General features: G+C 29.8%; 1 protein-coding gene and 1 non-coding gene across 2 annotated transcripts; one reads left to right on the top strand and one right to left on the bottom strand.

Moving 5' to 3' along the window:
- The first annotated feature begins 378 nt into the window (after nt 1-378).
- LOC124918768 (protein LONGIFOLIA 1-like) lies at nt 379-4175 on the top strand. The gene is made up of 5 exons (XM_047458812.1): nt 379-964; nt 1284-1342; nt 1434-2792; nt 2886-3024; nt 3293-4175. The coding sequence occupies exons 1-5, from the start codon at nt 808-810 to the stop codon at nt 4003-4005; spliced, it is 2427 nt and encodes an 808-aa protein (XP_047314768.1). The 5' UTR covers nt 379-807; the 3' UTR covers nt 4006-4175.
- Nucleotides 4176-8438: 4263 nt separating this feature from the next.
- On the bottom strand, nt 8439-8525 carry TRNAY-GUA. The gene is given in 2 exon segments: nt 8439-8474; nt 8489-8525. It is a non-coding gene; the product is annotated as a tRNA-Tyr (tRNA).
- Between the last annotated feature and the right edge of the window lie 10100 nt (nt 8526-18625).

The raw sequence follows: 18625 nt of genomic DNA, 5'->3' as shown, positions 1-18625 counted from the left end.
GTTCGAACATTCCTGATATATTTTTTTAAAAAATAAGAAAAATAAAAAAGGGGTAAGTGCTAAATTGAGCTGGAAGGAAGGTAAGGCTGTGCCATATAAGATTAGACTGAGAAAGTTTGAGATATAAGATATATCCGCTCCCATTTTTTTCCCACCATCTGACATCTCCACATGTCCAAGTAGACAGCTCGACCCACCCACATTACATTGTCATACGAGAGAAGTGGAAGAAACATTAAATTATAAAAAAAAAAAAAAGTGTTTCATGACCCACCGATTCACACCAGATCTGACCCACAAATTCTTTACTCCTCCTCTTCCTAACTTGTACATTAAAATACTATCATTACTCTCCCTCTCTCTCTTTCTCTCACCACCCGAGAACAAAGTGCCTTCATATATTTGCATAAAACCACTTCTCCTCTTCCAAGACTATTATATCTCCCACACACACACACACCCCTTTCAAAAGACCAAACGTAAACAAGTTCTCTTTTGTTTTGTTCATTGATCATCAAACAAAAAAGAAAAGAAGATAAAAACATCTCTTCTTGGGTTCTCTGCAGATTTGAGCACCGCTAGTCCATTTTTGAAGAGGGGGGGATAAGTTATAAACAGGAAGTGGTGGCAACAGTTGGCTGTAGGGTCCCCCTTTTAAATTCCTTTTTGCATTTCACAGTTAGATATTGTCTGCCCTCTTCTGTGAAACATAAAGAAAACTGCTTCCTTCCCTCCTCTCTTACATAAAAATCACTCCCATTAGGACGTTTCTGGGTTAAACCAAAGATTTTAGCTTTTCTACCAGAGATGTCTAGTAAACACGTATATTCATTGTCTGATGATAACCGAGAATTACAAAGACAAATTGGGTGTATGAATGGCATTTTTAACATCTTTGACCGACACCACTTCTTCTCCGGCCGACGACATGGTGGTCGCAACCAGAAAAGATTGCCGCCGGCAGGTACTACTTCTACTACTACTACTAGCTTATTTTTTTCAGCCATATGATGGAAGGAAAAAAGGTGTCAATAAATGTCAAACAGTTTTCCATGAACAATTTTTGACTAGATAGATAGATAGATAGATATACAAGACAAACTCATAAGAAATAAAATACATACCTTTCAGGAAAAAAAATCCTTCTGTTTTTTAGCCACTTGCGACAGACAGTCCATCAATGTCTTCTATTGGGTCTTCACCCTTCAATGCACTGCAAAACTGACAAAGCTTGAAGATGGTAGATTAACGTTTCCAATTTTTCTTGTTTTTTTGTTCTGTAGCTCAAATTGCCAACCCTGAATACAATTCTGTTACTACACCACAGACAGGAAAAGCTACTGTAAGATCTCCATTCATTACTTCATCTCTGTATCTCTAACATCTTAAAAACTTTATTTTCTTAATGGAATACTTGGAATTGAAAATTTCAGGGAGAAGAAACTAAGGAACAAGTACTGAAACATAGGAGAAATCAAAGAACCTCATTTGAATCGCCGCCTCGAACATCTTTATCATCATCCCTCAGTTCATCTACCTACTCATCACTAGATAACAACAGAACAAACCAAGCAGAACCGTCTCCTTCAAAAACCATGATGAACTCCAGAAATCAGTCAATTGACCTACGAGATGTAGTCAAGGATTCAATCTACAAAGAGCCACAAAGATTGGTTGTCAGGAAAACAAACAGAGGTTCAAGCCACACCCTAAAGCATATAGATTCTCCAAGACCATCTCTACCATCCAAATATGCTCCGAGATTCTCCTATGATGGAAGAGAATCCAGGGATAAATGGACATCAACCATGAAGATCAAAGAGCTACCTAGACTATCATTAGATAGTAAACAAGGTTCATCCTCCAGGACGAAATCGAATTATATCTTCGCGGAGGAGAGGAAAGAAATCGAAGTGGGAATTCATAAACGATCATCTAGTGTTGTAGCGAAACTTATGGGGTTGGAAGGACTTTCTGATTCAGTTTCTTCAGAAATAGTCCAACCGATTGAGGTTAAGAGCAGTTACAGACATGATGACAATCTTGAAACAACACCAAGGCCAGCTCCATGGAAGAATCAGGAAGGAGTCCGAAACTCACCAAAGCTAGAACTTCAGACAAGGTCCCGTAGCTCACCTCCTTCAGTTTATGGACAAATTGAGAAGAGGTTAACTGATCTCGAGTTCAAAAGTTCTGGGAAGGATCTTAGAGCTCTTAAGCAGATACTCGAAGCAATGGAAAAGACCAGAGAGCGGTTGGAGATCAAAAATGAAGAGAAGAAACCCATTGCCTCAAAGAACATTGAATCATCCTCTATTGTTGTCATGAAACCAGCCATGTTTACTGAGAAAAGAACTTCAGGCCTCAGAAAGAATATTTCACCTGTAGACAAAATTCAATCTCATGTCAAAACAACGAAATCAATGCATTCTTCAAGGCTACATCAGCAGCCACTCCCTAAAAGCCCAACCAGCTGCAGAAGATCCACATCACCTGTGAGTCCGAGAATGTTGCAATCTCATGGAGGAAACCAGTCACCTGAATCATCCTGCAGGGTTAGGAGGCAACAATATAACCAGACAATTGACCAAAGCTATTCACCAGGTAGAAAAATCAAGTTGAAATCTTTTAATTCGAAGAAAGGTGATAAGAGTGCAACGAGAAGTCAACAAGGTGATGTAGCCTCTGTTCAATCAGATAGCAATATAAGCATTGTTTCGCAAAGTGATACAGAGATTCAAAGCACTGATCATATGGAGGAGGTCCATAGCCTATACAGGCAGAGCAGACAGGTAAAAATTTTTAAACATGCTCATTTCTCATTTTCAAAAACAAAAAAATTATGCTACATTATAGTAACTAAATTAAGATCTTTACTTTATCAGGATATAAGAGAACAGTTGAGGAAAGACACAATCGAATTCACCACTATAGAACAGCCAAGCCCTATCTCAGTTCTTGATGCTACATTCTATAGAGAAGGCTCGCCGTCTCCTGTGAGGAAGATATCAAATGCTTTTAGAGGTACTCCTTTATAAATTCTGAATTTTCTATCATTCATGATTATACAATACCTCTCGATAGATAAGCAAATAAATAAATGGAATAGCTTCTTAGATGCATTACTGCATCCCAAGGGGTTAGGCCCCAATATCTAATAGTAAGTAGACTCAGCTAAATACTCACAAAATGGAAATTGAAACTGCTAAAAGATTATTCTCTAGTTAATGCTCTGTTTTACCCAGTTGTTGCTTTTCCTGAATTATGTTTTCTTTGCCCCACATTTACACAGATGATGAAACTCAAAACTCTGAAGAGATAGAATGGAACACAGTAGAGTTCGATAACATGCTCAAACCAACAGTGTTCACTCAAGAAAAGCTAGAAAATATCAACCAGTTGGTTCATAAGCTGAGAGAACTGAACAACACAAACGGTGAAACTGAGGCATCATACATTGCATATAATTCTAAGGAGCAAAAACCAGATCACAGTTACATAACACAGATATTGTTAGCATCAGGTCTGCTCCTCAAAGATCTACGATACAGCTCGACTTTCATGCAGCTTAAACCATCAGACCAGTTGCTAAACCCTAACCTGTTTCTTGTGCTTGAACAAACCAAAGGTAACAATATTCAACAACCTTCAGACATCAGTGAAAAAATTCACAGAAAGCTAATATTTGATATTGTGAATGAGATCCTTGTGGAGAAGATAAGCAGATTAGAATATTCCAAGCCACAGAAATGTCAAACTGGACAGAAGCTTCTGAAAGAAGTGTGTTCTGAGGTAGACCATCTTCAAGCTAGGGCAAACTGCAGCTTACTAGATGAAGATGACTATTTCAACAACATCCTAAGTGATGAGATAATGCGTAAATCAGAAAATTGGATTGATTTTAGATCGGAAACTCCTGCATTAGTGTTGGATATTGAACGTCTGATCTTTAAAGACATTATCAACGAGCTTGTGCGAGGTGAGGAAGTTAACAGCAAGTATTGAAAGCTACTACTAGTAATTTCCCAGTAAACATCTTATTTGAAAGTACTATCACATCTTTATGATATCATTTATAAGAAAATCGGCAGATTGTATGGAAGCTTTTTTCTTGTTTGTTGTTTCTAGGGTGTGTAATTCAAGATGGTAATGTATATACCAAGAAAGTTTATACATCGATAGAGTTTTTCATATAATTATTCATCTAGAATCGAAAAGAATGAGAAATTTCAAAAGCAATTGTACTGTAAGAGGCCAAATCGTGCAGTATAGAGAAATTTGAAGAGCGAGATAGAAGTCTTGCCTTTAATTGCAAGCGATTCATGAGCCAAACCCTAGACGAAATCATGAAGCCTTCAAGTTCTGCTGATTAGAGATTTTCTTGTAAAAGAATTTAAATCTTCTTCATGGAGGGAAGGAAATACCTTTCTTTTATTTTGAGAAAGATAAAAGAATTTATAAGTCTATTCCAAGTAGCATTGTTAAATTAGGAATTCCCAATTGGGATTTCTAACCTTTTTCTTTTTCTAATACATGTGGTTGTTGTTGTTAAAGTTATAAATTTTTATTTTAACGATTTCAAATGTTAATTTATTATCTATTGACATTTATAAATAAATAAATAAAAAATTTATTGTCATTAATTTAACGACCATTTTAATTACTAAATTTAAAAATATTAGTAGTCAAAACTCTTGAATGAATCATGTACGGATAAAGAATATATATACAAAATATTATTTATTTATAGATAAAATTAATATTATTCAAATATAATTAATTAAATTAGTTTTAATTTGTAAAAATTAAGTTTAATATAAACTTAATTTTAATATATATTTTATTTTTTCGGCACTCACTTAACCCTTCAATTGAGCCTAATCTTGTGACTTACACTTTTTTTTATATATTTTCTATTCTTTTGACAAACCACACACCAATCTTAGTTGACCTTAATGGATGACACACATCTTATCTCTCGTAAAACTCAACCACTAACTCCCCAATTGACCCTAATTTTGTGACTCACACTTTTTCATATGTTTCTTACACTCTCGGCAAACCACCCACTGATCATAATCTTGTGACTCACATTTTTTCATATGTCTCTTTATCCATCGACAATCACTCACCAATCTTAATCAACCTCTTTTTTACTCTCACTTCAACAAATCAACAACCAATCTCAATTGATCACACAACTCTTATCCATCGTCAAAACCCAACCACTAACCCCCAATTGACCCTCATCTTGTAACTCACATTTTTTCATGTCTCTTTATCCCCTCTCATATGCATCTTTATCCCCTCGCCAAACCATTCACTGACCCTAATCTTGTGACTCACACTTTTTCATATGTCTCTTTATCCCTCGACAAATTATTCACCAATCTTAATCGACCTCTCTTTTACTCTCCACTTTAAAAAATCAACAACCAATCCCAATTGATCACAAACCTCTTATTCAACGTCAAATCAACTACTAACCTCAACTGACCTTCATCTTGCGACTCACATTTTTTATATGCCTCTTTATCCACTCGACCGACAAACCACCCACCACCAGACCTTCATCTCGTGACCTCACACATTCAAATGCTCGCCAAATCAACAACTAATTCTCGACCTCACACTCGACAAATGACCCATCACTCGACCCCTATTTCGTGACCTCACACTTTCAAATGCTCGCCAAATCAACTACTAATTCCAACCTCACACTTTCAGATGTCTCGTATCATTTGTTTAAAAGTTGAAGGCCACCATATATTATAGTCAAAATTGTATTCTTAAAAATTTAAATTTGTACATTAGTCTTAAATATATTGAAATAATTTTATTATTTTGTGTATTTATATATATTTTATATTTAATATTTATTACCAATTAATTAATTTTAATATTAACTAAAAAATTATTTATACTCATCGATAAAATATTATATATATATATATATATATATATATATATAAGAGAAAAAAATATATGATAAAAGATAAAATATACTTATATAAAATTAATGATAATATATATATATATATATATATATATATATATATATAAATTGGTAACTATATTTAATATAATATATATATATATATGAAAAAAATTAATTAAGAAAAAGAGATTAGGAGAGAGGAAAGATTATTAACGTAGTAAATTTAAATTTTAAGCATTAATATATATTTTAAAAACATTTTTGTGTAAAATTTTAACAATAAAAAGCTCAAAATGCTAAAATTTGAAAAAAAATCCGAAATCTCGTTTTAAGGAGCCTTAACGTGATCATTTAACCCTTTTTTAAGTCATTTAAACTTCTGAGTTATCAATAAAGACATTGGGCCTTGTTTGAAAACGGAAAACCCATCCAAGAAGCCATTTGGAAACACATAAGTTAAATGTAAGGGGTTGTTGGGTTTAATCCCTCTCTTGGTTATCAAGTTAAGATAAAAGTTAATGTGATACACTTGTAATTAAACGCTTCACCAACATTTATTTGGGTATCAATTGAATAAAAAAAATGGAAATTTATATATTTAAAATAAAAATAAAAGAACATATCATTCATTAATTATAAATAAAAAACTGTTTCCAATACAGGGATTTCTTTTATTTTTATTTTTATTATTTTATTTTAATTTATATTTTTAATAATTAAATATCTTAAAATTATTTATTTTAATTTATGTATTGACGTTTAATTATAATTTTAACTTAAATTTTTTCTTTTTCGAGTTTCATACAATTTAATATAGTCATATTCTGAACATTTTTATTTCATTTATTAAACATTAAGTGCTTTTAAATTAATATTTGTTTAATACTTTTAGTTAAAAGTATATATCTATGGTAATATATATTTTTAAATATATGTATCGATCTAAATTTTAATTATAATGAATGAGATCTACTCTTATTTAATAGAGTTACTAGAAGATAGTGTTCATTATTGTCCTTGTATTAAATAATAATTCAAAATAATAACAAAAAAAATATAAATATATTTAAACTAATTAATTATTTTTAAGGATATATGTAATTCATCTAACTACTAATATCAAACTCAACTAAAAATATCTTTTGATTTTTCAAATAATTCAAACTCAAATCCAATTCTATATATTTTCTGTATGCTTATTATACTTGACAAATTGCAACTGCATTCTTATCAATATGTTTATGAATGAATAATGGAAATAATACAAATAAACTGAATCATGCCAAAAAAATAAATAAGTGTTGAATTATTCTTATTAATTGTAAATTGTATTGTGTTGAATTATTCTTATTCATTGTATTGAATTACTTTTAAATTTTTAGATCTGAGTTGTTGAGTTTTATAAATTGGTTTTAAAGATTTACTTTTGTTTTTGTAAATTTTGTTTATGGTTTGTCCAGACACCAATTTATGCTATAAGCAAATCATTTTAAAAGAATAATTCTACAATAATTATTAATTTTAAAATAAAAAAGATATACAATAATATTACATATATATATATTTCTAAGGAATATGATTTGGTGAATACTCACATGCAATATCTTATTGTGATGAGATCAAACCACTTTGTATAATAATGATTAGGAAGTTATTTTTTAGAAAAGAAATAATTTTGTTTTTATTAATCAAGTAGACTAAATAAAAGGGGTCAGCACAATAAAACAAAATCTTAAAAGCTCCTCTCCAAAGAGAGGCATCATCAAATAAATAAAATTTTCAAAAAATGGTAAGACAAAGTAGTATGAGAATTGAAAATTCAAAATAAATAAATTATCCACTAGTGCATTAAGCGTGACTCAACGTGAGTCATGTAACCTAATTCAATTTGATAGAGACAAAACATTAAATAAAAAATAAATAAATAAAGTCCATACCAACCATAAATATTCAACCAAATTAAAATTCAATGATATGAAGGGAGTCAATGCCAACCAAAATTTCTGTCAACCGATATGCCTGGTTGGTATATCTTAGTACCAATCAAATTGACAACCCAAACAAGACCTCGAAATATAAGAAAAAAAAGATATCAATTTGACAACGATGGCTCAATCATGGTAAAATTTCAATCCCTATACTTTGTCAAGACAAGATAAAAGAAAACTTTAACAAACTCCATAGGAGAACTCTCAATGTGATCCTAATTTAAAGAAAACTCAAACATACCTTCTCAATTCTATCAAAAGCTCTAAAAAGCTCAAGAATCACACTACAATCAAATGAACCCTTTTTTTCATCATCAATTTATGAAGGAGAACCTCCACTATCTTCCAAACATTATCCTCTTTTTTTGAGTATGATCCTTAAAATAAACCAACAAAAAAGTTAGAGAACAACATCACCATGGAATAAAAAGAAATTCCAACATAAAGAAGAATAAAAGGATAAAAAACAAACAAAAAAAATGTAACAAGAGAACACTAACCTTAAAAAAGATTCCGACCTACCGGATTCGAACCAGTGACCTAAGGATAAGCTGTGATAACACTACAGTCCTCCGCTCTACCAACTGAGCTAAGGTCGGTTTATGTTAAGTTATGAAATATAAATTTAACAAAGAATGATTTAGTAACTTACAAAAATTTAATTTACAAAACATAAAAATGTCACAAACTCAACCAACATAAAAAGTCAATAAGAACCAACAAAGGACACTCCTTAAAAACAAAGACCAATCGAGCTTTCACAAATATAGTCAATCATTGACAATTTATATATAAAAATCGACAGATTCAAGGGACGTCCACCAATATGAAAAATCAGCCAACATAAAACCAACCTTTTATAGTTCCAGCCAATATGGATCATGATTTGTCAAAAATTACAAATTTACATAAACTAACATTTTTAAATATTCTATATGAAAAAAATTAAAGGAAAAAAATATAACCATAATACATCAAGTTTAAAAATATTTGAACTAGTGACTAAAGTGTTTGGATCCCCTAAAGTCTTACTCTCTACCAAGTTAAGATTGGTTTATTCTATCAAATTAATAAATTTAATATTTTAATAATTTTTATTTTATATAATTTTATGATTTAATAAGATAATATTTAAACTTTAAGAATACCATATAAATTTACGTAGATATTTTTTTTTTACTTTAAAAGATTAACCTATCACTTTATTAAAAAGGTAATAGATATAACCATCTATGGAATTTGGATCCTCAGATTTACCTCACATGGAAGGGTGATTTTGTTTTCGATTATTTATTATATATTTATTTTTATTTATAATTGCTCCTTTTATTTATTTTGATTTGAAATTGCTTTTTATATTTTATTATTATTTGAATTTATACTATAAATAAAAAAAATTATTTAAAATATTATAAAATTATTAATTTGTGTAAAAAATAGACACAATTTCCTCTCATACAACTACGAACTAAAAACAAAATTTTCACATGAGATGACTTATTCAACTCAATTCTCAAACGATGACACATTTACGTATTTTTTTGAAAAAAATTCATGTATATTAAATATGATGAAAATCGTTTAAACACAATGACAAAAGCATGACATTAAGAGAAAACAAATAAAATAAAAAAAAATAAAAAACGTTACTCAATATGTTATCAAGCTCGTAAGTTCTTGAGAAAAACAATTAACTCTCATACGCATCCTATCGGCTTTTCAGAATGAATATAAAAAAACATCATAATAATAACATTATGAATGATACACATTGGACGGCTACGATCATTGAAAGATTGAAGATTTCTCTCCAACTAGATAGTGCACAAAAAAATAATTGGAATGTTAAAACAAAATATTTAGGTCTTCCATATCAACTGCATCAATCCAAATTTCTCAACAACTACTCAAAGAATCGAGCATCACCCAATGAATCCCACTAATACTTCCCAAAAGACTCCAGATACTGGACACCTCTCGACAATGCAAAAGTAAGTGAGTTGCCAATTCAAACTCCTCGTGACACATACGACAACGACTAACCATAATACAAAATTTTTTCATGCACATATCATTCTTAAGAATTTAATCGTGAATAACACTCCATCCAAAGAACAAGATCTTGGATGAAATCTTTGACTCCCAAAATTATTTCCAACAAAAATTATATGGAATCATCTTAGTGAACAACTTGTAGCAATGTCCCACATAGAAACTATTCATGTCTTGTCAACGCTTAATGTCTTGTTCACACGGGAACACTTTCTTGCGTTCTACTAAAAATAAAACTCTATTATGAGACGAATTCTCCATATTGTTTAATCTCCTTCTATATCTAATTCGGCTATCGAAATTACTAGACTAAGGATCAAATATGTTCCATTTCCAAATAATGATGTTGCAGACTAAGGCGACAATGAAGTTGTTATTTATTCAATTTTTATATTTAGATATTGTGTGTTATTCCCTTAAAATTATCTCTAAATAATAAATAATATTAATGTTGAAAAAAAAGACAAATGTCCAATAGTTATTTAGTTAAAATGTAAATAATATGATAAAGATTACGAAATATAAATTATGATATCGTAATACAAAACTCGTCTAAACATGATATACAATAAAAGGGTCAAGTGTGAACGATTGAGATTATTAATAAATATAATTTAATTTGAGGATGAAATGTGTTTATTAGTCAAATAAACAAAATTTCAGAATGATTTAAAAAAATCAAATAAATAATTTCAATCATCAAAAGCATGTATAAAAATATATTTAAAACTTAGTTAGATATACACAAAACATTATACATATTATCCTTTAATAAGATAAAATATTTGAAATAAAATAATTAAACAACTTATTTAAAAAAATACATAATATATGTGAGTAAATGAGTTGCCCAAACTATATTAGTAATATATGTAATATAAACCATTATATTAGTTGTATATATACTTGTAATACAATAATTATACACTTATTTAAAATACAATTATATGGGTAATTAAGGAATTTTTTCCGTACCATGATTAACAAATCATCAAACTTGTTCTCGCATCTTATAAATCAAAATGCATTTTCTACATTAGTCTTACATCTTTTGTGACTCTTAGTAAACCCAACAAGTCCATGACAATTCATTTAAAAATAATTAGTCAACAATAGGAGAAAATAAAATTTTAATTTTTTTTAGTTCAATATTAAAAGAATAATTTATATCTATTAAACAAAAACAAATTATTATGATATTTGTTAAGCTAGATAAAAATAATATAGACCAGCCCACTAGTTGGGCAGTTACCACTGTAATTAGTTTTATTTTTTTAAAATGATTTACTAAATGGTTCAACTTGTTATTTGCTGTAATATATATTTAAAATTTTATAATATTTCATAATACATCTTTAAAAGCTACTGATGTTTTTTTTTTTTATTTTTTTTTTATTTTGACACTATTATTATCAGTATCACTTTTGAAAATTGTCAAAATAAAATATAAATAATCTTGTTTTCATTTGATATAAAAATATGATTGAATAATATACTTTTTTTTTAATTTGAAAATTTCATTTCTTTTAAAGAAAATTATTTACAAAAATGATAAAATATTTAAAAAAGAAAACAATAACAAATAAGAGCACAAAAGAGAAATTCGAGAAAAGTTGCTTAAAAAAAAGTCATAAAAAAAAAATATTATTTTTTTATTTCTCAAATCACTCAAACTCCAACTTCAATTCTAATTCTAACTCTAACTCTAACTCTATATCTATACCTATGTTTTCAAATATATATGTTTATTATATTTTACAATATGTAACTACAATACATTCTTTTCTATAAGTTTATGAATGAATAATGGAAATAAGCTAAATTATATATAAAAATAAATAAAGTTTTAAATTTTTCTAAGTTGCATTTTATTGAATTACTTTTAAATTTTTAGATTTGTGTTATTGAGTTTTATTTTAAGATCAATTGGTTTAAAAGATTTACTTTTGTTTTTTTTTTAAATTTTGTTTGAGGTTGTCCAAACACCAATTTATGCTATAAACAAATCATTTTAAAAGAATAATTCTAAAAAGATATACAATAATAATATATTTATTTCTAAGTAATATGATTTGGTGAATACTCACATGCAATATCTTATTGTGATGAGATCAAACCACTCTGTATAATAATGATTAGGAACTTTTTTTTTAGAAAATAAATAATTTTGTTTTTATTAATCAAGTAAGACTGAATAAAAGGGGTCAGCACAATGAAACAAAATCTTGAAGCTACTCTCCAAAGAGAGACATCATCAATAAATAAAATTTTCAAAAAATGGTAAGACAAATAGTATGAGAATTGAAAATTCAAAATAAATAAATTATCCACTAGTACATTAAGGGTAAACGTGAGTCATGTACAATAATTCAATTTAATAGAGAAAACACTAAATAAAAAAAAAATAAAAAAATGTCAATACCAACCATAAATATTCAATCAAATTAAAATTCGATAATATTTATAAGGAAGTCACTGCCAACCAAATCTTCTGCCAACTGATATCAACTGATATGACAATCAAATTGACAAATGAAACAAGACCCAAAATATAGGAGAAAAAATATCAATCTCACAACAATGACTCAATCATGGAAAAATTTCAATCCCCATACTTTGTCAAGACAAGATAAAAGAAAACTTTAACAATCTCCATAGAAGAACTCCCAATGTGATCCTAAAAGAAAACACAAACATACCTTCTCAATTCTATCAAAATCAAGCTCAAGAATCACACTACAATCAAATGAACCATTTCAACACCAATTTCTGGGAGGAGAACCTCCACTACCTTCCAACAATATCCTCTTTTTAAGTAGGACCCTAAATTAAAACCAACAAAACAAAATAGAGAACAACATCACCGTGGAATCAAAAAGAAATTCTAACATAAAAAGGAAATAATGGAGAAACATCTTTTAGCAATAAATCAATCTCGGATATGTTGCAAGAAAGAGATTCGTCAATATTACCTCAAAATTTACAAAGAATTCAATTTTTGTATATATTAAGAGTTTTCTTCTCATTGTTTCTTTGAAGAATAATGTCAAAAGCCTCCGTTATGTCATATCAAAGACATAAAAAAATCTAACGAGAACAAAACAAACAAAAATCTCAAAAAAAATTGACCTACCAGATTTGAACAAGTGACCACTATCTTTCAACAATATCCTCTTTCTGAGTAAGACACTTAAAAGAAACCAATAAAAAAAGGATAGAGAACAACATCACCATAGAATCATAAAGAAATTCTAGCATAAGAAACAAGGGAGAAATATCTTTCAGCAATAAATAATTGGTTGCAAGAAAGAGATTTATCAAGATTAAGACCCCAATATTTACAAATAATTCATTTATTTTGTATACGTTAAGAGTTTTTTTCTCATTGTTTCCGTAGAAAATAATGTCAAAAGACTCCATTATGTCATATCAAAGACATAAAAGAAATCTAAAAAAAATTCCAACTTAACGAATTCAAACAAGTGACCATTATCTTCCAATAGTATCCTCCTTTTGAATAGGACCTTAAAAAAAAATAAATAGAGAACAAACATTACCATAGAATCAAAAATAATTCCAGGATAAAGAAGAATTAAGGGAAAAACATCTTTTAACAATAAATCAATCTCGAATTGGTTCCGAGGAAGAGATTTATCAAGATTAAGACCCTAAAATTTATAAATAATTCAATTTTTGTATATATTAAGAGTTTTTTCTCATTGTTTGTTTGAAGAATAATGTCAAAAGACTCCATTATGTCATATCAAAGACATAAAAAAAATATAACAAGAGCAAAACAAACGAAAATCTCAAAAATCCGACCTACCAGAGACCTAAGGATAAACTGTGATAATCCACTACAGTCCTCCGCTATACCAACTGAGCTAAGGTCGGATTGTATCAATATTTCACAATAAATCAATCTCGGATTGTTTTCTAGAAAGAAATTCATCAAGATTAAGACCCCAAAAATAAAAAAAAAATCAATTTTTGTATACATTAGGAGCTTTCTTCTCATTGTTTATTTGAAGAATAATGTCAAAAGAATCCATTATGTCATATCAAAGACATAAAAAAAGTCTAACAAGAGTAACACAAACGATAATCTCAAAAAGTTCCGATTTTTCGGATTCGAACCAGTGACCACTATCTTCTAGTTAAAGATGACAATGGAACGGTTCGGGGCGGTGAATGTATTTATCATCCCCGCCCCATTTTTATTTAGGAGAATTTTTAATAGCATCCTCGCCCGTTCGGTTTTGTCCGGTTTTGGAGAATCTCCCAGGGCACGGTTAATAAAACATATTTTTTTAAAAATAAAAATTTATACAATAAAATTATATAAACAGTTTTTTTTATATAATACATATTGTAATATATTGAAATTCTATATTATTATAAAAAAATAAACTTACGACTATTAGAAAGGAAATGCGTTAGATTAAGTTAAATAAAAAAAAGGAAAATTAATTAAAAGAGAAATAATTAATTAAGTTGAAATAAGAAAAATGTTTTAATTGATTAAAATGAATTTAGAACAATAAAACTAAGTTTAATCAATACGACATAGTTTTGATGATGAATTTTATAGGTGAATAAAATTAAGTTGTGCAAATATTTAATGCGTCGGGCTGAGGAAGCGTGAACAAACGTCTCACTTCAACAACAGAGCTGAAGAAGCGCGAGCAGACGTCTCACTTCAACAACAAAGCTGAAGAAGCATGAGCAGACGTCTCACTTTAATAGTAGGGCTGAAGAAGAGCGAGCAAACGTCCCACTTCAACAACAGAGCTAAGGAAGCACGAACAGACGTCTCACTTCAATAGTAGAGCTGAGGAAGCGTGAGAAGACGTCTCACTTCAACATCAGTCTGAAGAAGCGCGAGCAAATGCCTTATTTCAGCAGCAATCTGAAGAAGCGCGAGCAGACGCATTGCTTTAGCACTCGTCTGAAGAAGCGCTCGCTTATCAGCATAGCTCATTAACGTAGTGAACAACAACGTTCGTTATCAATAGACTTCACTGTCAGCTCAACTTCTATCTAACATACAACCATTAGAAAGTCGACACGTATCTACGTATCATATTCGACCGTTGCCACATCTCAACATCAAAGTACAACGTCGAATCCCTAGATTTGTGAACGACGAATCCCTGGATTTCTGGTACGGAGAATCCTTCTAATCAATTTACAATCCAAGAATTAAAGTCGACCGTTGCTACACTTCAATATAAAAGATCATTAGAGTACAACGACGAACCAGTTTTAGAAGTTCCGAATAGTTGACAGTTAGAACAAGCTCTTAAAATTCTTCATTCTCTTACCCTCTCTAACTGTAAAAATATACATCGTATAAGTTGATAGTATATTCAGTGTTGTAAGTTGAACAAAAAGTTGTCTGTTCAACAGAGTGATAGTTAGGAGTTCAGAATAGGCAGCTGTTAAGTCCTGGGTTCTAACTAGGTTTGTGTAGAAGCTATACAAACCAAAATCTCTAGTGGAATCCTTCTGTAAACAAAAGAAGAGGTGACGTATGAGTTTTATCTCTGAACATCCATAAAACTCTCGTGTTATTTCCTTTCCGCATCTCTTAGTCCATAATCTTCCGCTTCAAATCTAGCTAGCATTTCGCACTTGAATCTGTTCAAGAGATTGCGACGATTTGTGAAGAATATATAAACAGATTTTAATCTCTAACAAGATTAAAATCGCATTGAAAGTGAAAATTAGCTCAATAATATTCAACACCCTTTCTATTGTTGAAGTCGATTCTAACATAAAGAATAAATAAATATATGAGAAATAATTTGGGGAGGAGATTTAAGAGGGAATTACCTGGCGCAATCTGATTCGCTGAAAAAATAACAAATTTTCTCTCTTCTTTCTATCCTCAACTTTTATCCTTTTTTCGCCAGTGATATGATGATACGTCATTCCTTCCCCATTCTCTCTCTCAAATTCCCCATATCACTCCTCATAAATATATTGATCATTTAATATATTTAATTATATTTATAGTATTTGAGACAAAAATTGGGTGAGTTCCGGCCAAGTCAGGGTGGGGACACAAATACCAACCCCGCTCTATCCCTGTTTGGTTTCGGGGAAAAACCATTTCCAAACAAGACAATTCGGTTCGGTTTTCGCGGAACGTTTTTAAATTACCACCCTTAATTCCAGTAATATCCTTATTTTGAATAGGACCCTAAAAAGAAACTAAAAAAATAATATAAAGAAAAACATTAACATGGAATAAAAAAGAAATTCCAGCAAAAAGAAGAAAGAAGAGAATTGGTTGCGAGGAAGAGATTCATCAATATTAAGACCCAAAATTTAAAAAATAAATAAATAAATATATATATATATATATATATATATTAGGAGCTTTCTTCTCACACAGTTTCTTTGAAGAATAATGTCAAAATAATCCATGTCATATTAAAGAAATGCAAATATCTAACAAGAGCAACACAAACAAACGAAAATCTCAAAAATTTCCGACCTATCGGATTCGAACCAGTGACCTAAGGATTGGTTGCGAGGAAGAGATTCGTCAAGATTAAAACCCCAAAAATTATAAAGAATTCAATTTTTGTATATATTAGGAGCTTTCTTCTCACGGTTTCTTTGAAGAATAATGTTAAAAGACTCTATTATGTCATATTAAAGACATAAAAAATCTAACAAGAGCAACACAATCGAAAATATCAAAAAGTTTCGACCTACCGAATTCGATCTAGTGACCTAAGGATTGGTCGCGAGTAAGAGATTATCAAGATTATGACCCCGAATTTTTTAAAGAATCCAATTTTTGTATATACTATGAGCTTTCTTCTCACTTTTTCTTTGAAAAATAATGTCAAAAGACTCCATTATGCCATCTCAAAGACATAAAAAAAATTTAAAAAGAGAAACTCAAAAGAAAATCTCAAAAATTCCGGACTTATCGGATTTAACTAGTGACCACTATCTTCTAACAATATTCTCGTTTTGAGTAGGACCCTTAAAAGAAACAAAAACAAAGGTAGAGAACAACATCACCATAACATTAAAAAGAAATTCCAGCATAAAGAAGTAACAAGGGAGAAACATCTTTTAACAATAAATCAATCTCGGATTGGTTGCGAGGAAGATTAAGACCCCAAAATTTATAAAAAAAAATCCAAATTTTGTATATATTTGGGGTTTTCTTTTCACAGTTTCTTTGAAAAATAATGTCAGAAGACTTCAGTATGTCATATCAAAGAAATAAAAAATCTAACAAGAGCAACACAAACAAAAATCTCAAAAAATTCCAACCTACCGAATTTGAACTAGTGACCTAAATAATTGTTGCGACCCAAAATTTATAAAGAATCCAATTTTTGTATATATTAGGAACTTTTTTCTCACTGTTTCTTTGAAGAATAATATCAAAAGACTCCACCATGTCATATCAAAGACATAAAATTATCCTACAAGAGCAACACAAACGAAAATATCAAAAAATTTGACTTACCGGATTCGAACCAGTGACCTAAGAGTTGGTGGCGAGAAAGAGAATCATCAAAATGAAGAACCCACAATTTATAAAGAATCCAATTTTTGTATATATTATGAGTTTTCTTCTCAATATTACTTTAAAATCTAACAAGAGCAACACAAACAATAATTTTATGACCTATCGTATTCGAACCATTGACATAAAGATAAGTTATGTTAATCCACTACAGTCCCCCACTCTACCAAGTGAGCTAAGGTCGATTTGTGTCATCTTTAGCAATAAATTAATCTCGAATTGGTTGCGTGGAAGAGATTCATCAAGTATACTTTAGGAGCTTTCTTCTCATTGTTTCTTTAAAGAATATTGTCAAAAGACTCCATTATCTCATATTAAAGACATAAAAAATCTAACAAGAGCAACAAAAACAAAAATCTCAAAAAATTCCGTCATACCAGATTCGAATAAATGACCACTATTTTCTAACAATATCCTCGTTTTGAGTAAGACCTTTAAAAAAAACAAAAAAAGATAGAGAATAACATCACCATGGAATCAAAAACAAATTCCAGCATAGAGAAAAAACAAGAGAGAAACATCTTTTAACAATAAATCAATCTCGGATTGGTTGTGAGGAAGAGATTTATCAAGATTAAGACCTCAACATTTATAAAGAATCTATTTTTTTTTTGTATATATTAGGAGATTTTTCTCATTGTTTATTCGAAGAATAATATCAAAAGACTCCATTATGTCATATTAAAGACATAAAAGAAATCTAACAAGAGCAACATAGACGTAAACCTAAAAAAATTTCAGGTCTAAGACCCCAAAATTTACAAAGAATCCAATTTTTGTATATATTAGGAGATTTCTTCTCATTGTTTCTATGAAGAATAATGTCGAAAGACTATATTATGTCATATAAAATTCCAAACTTAACACCCCAGAATTCAATTTTTGTATATATTAGGAGTTTTCTTCTCACATTTTCTTTGAAGAATAATGTCAAAAGACTCTATTATGTGATATCAAAGATATAAAAAAAAATTCTAACAAGAGAAACCCAAAAGAAAATTTCAAAAAATTTTGACCTTCCGGATTCAAACAAGTGACCTAAGGATAAGCGATTCAAACAAGTGACCTAAGGATAAGCTGTGATAATCC

Source organism: Impatiens glandulifera, chromosome 1 (genome assembly GCF_907164915.1).
Source record: "Impatiens glandulifera chromosome 1, dImpGla2.1, whole genome shotgun sequence".
In the NCBI taxonomy this organism is placed as follows: Eukaryota; Viridiplantae; Streptophyta; class Magnoliopsida; order Ericales; family Balsaminaceae; genus Impatiens; species Impatiens glandulifera.
The sequence above is the reverse complement of the archived record's forward strand: the minus strand, read 5'-3'. Positions and strand labels throughout refer to the sequence as shown.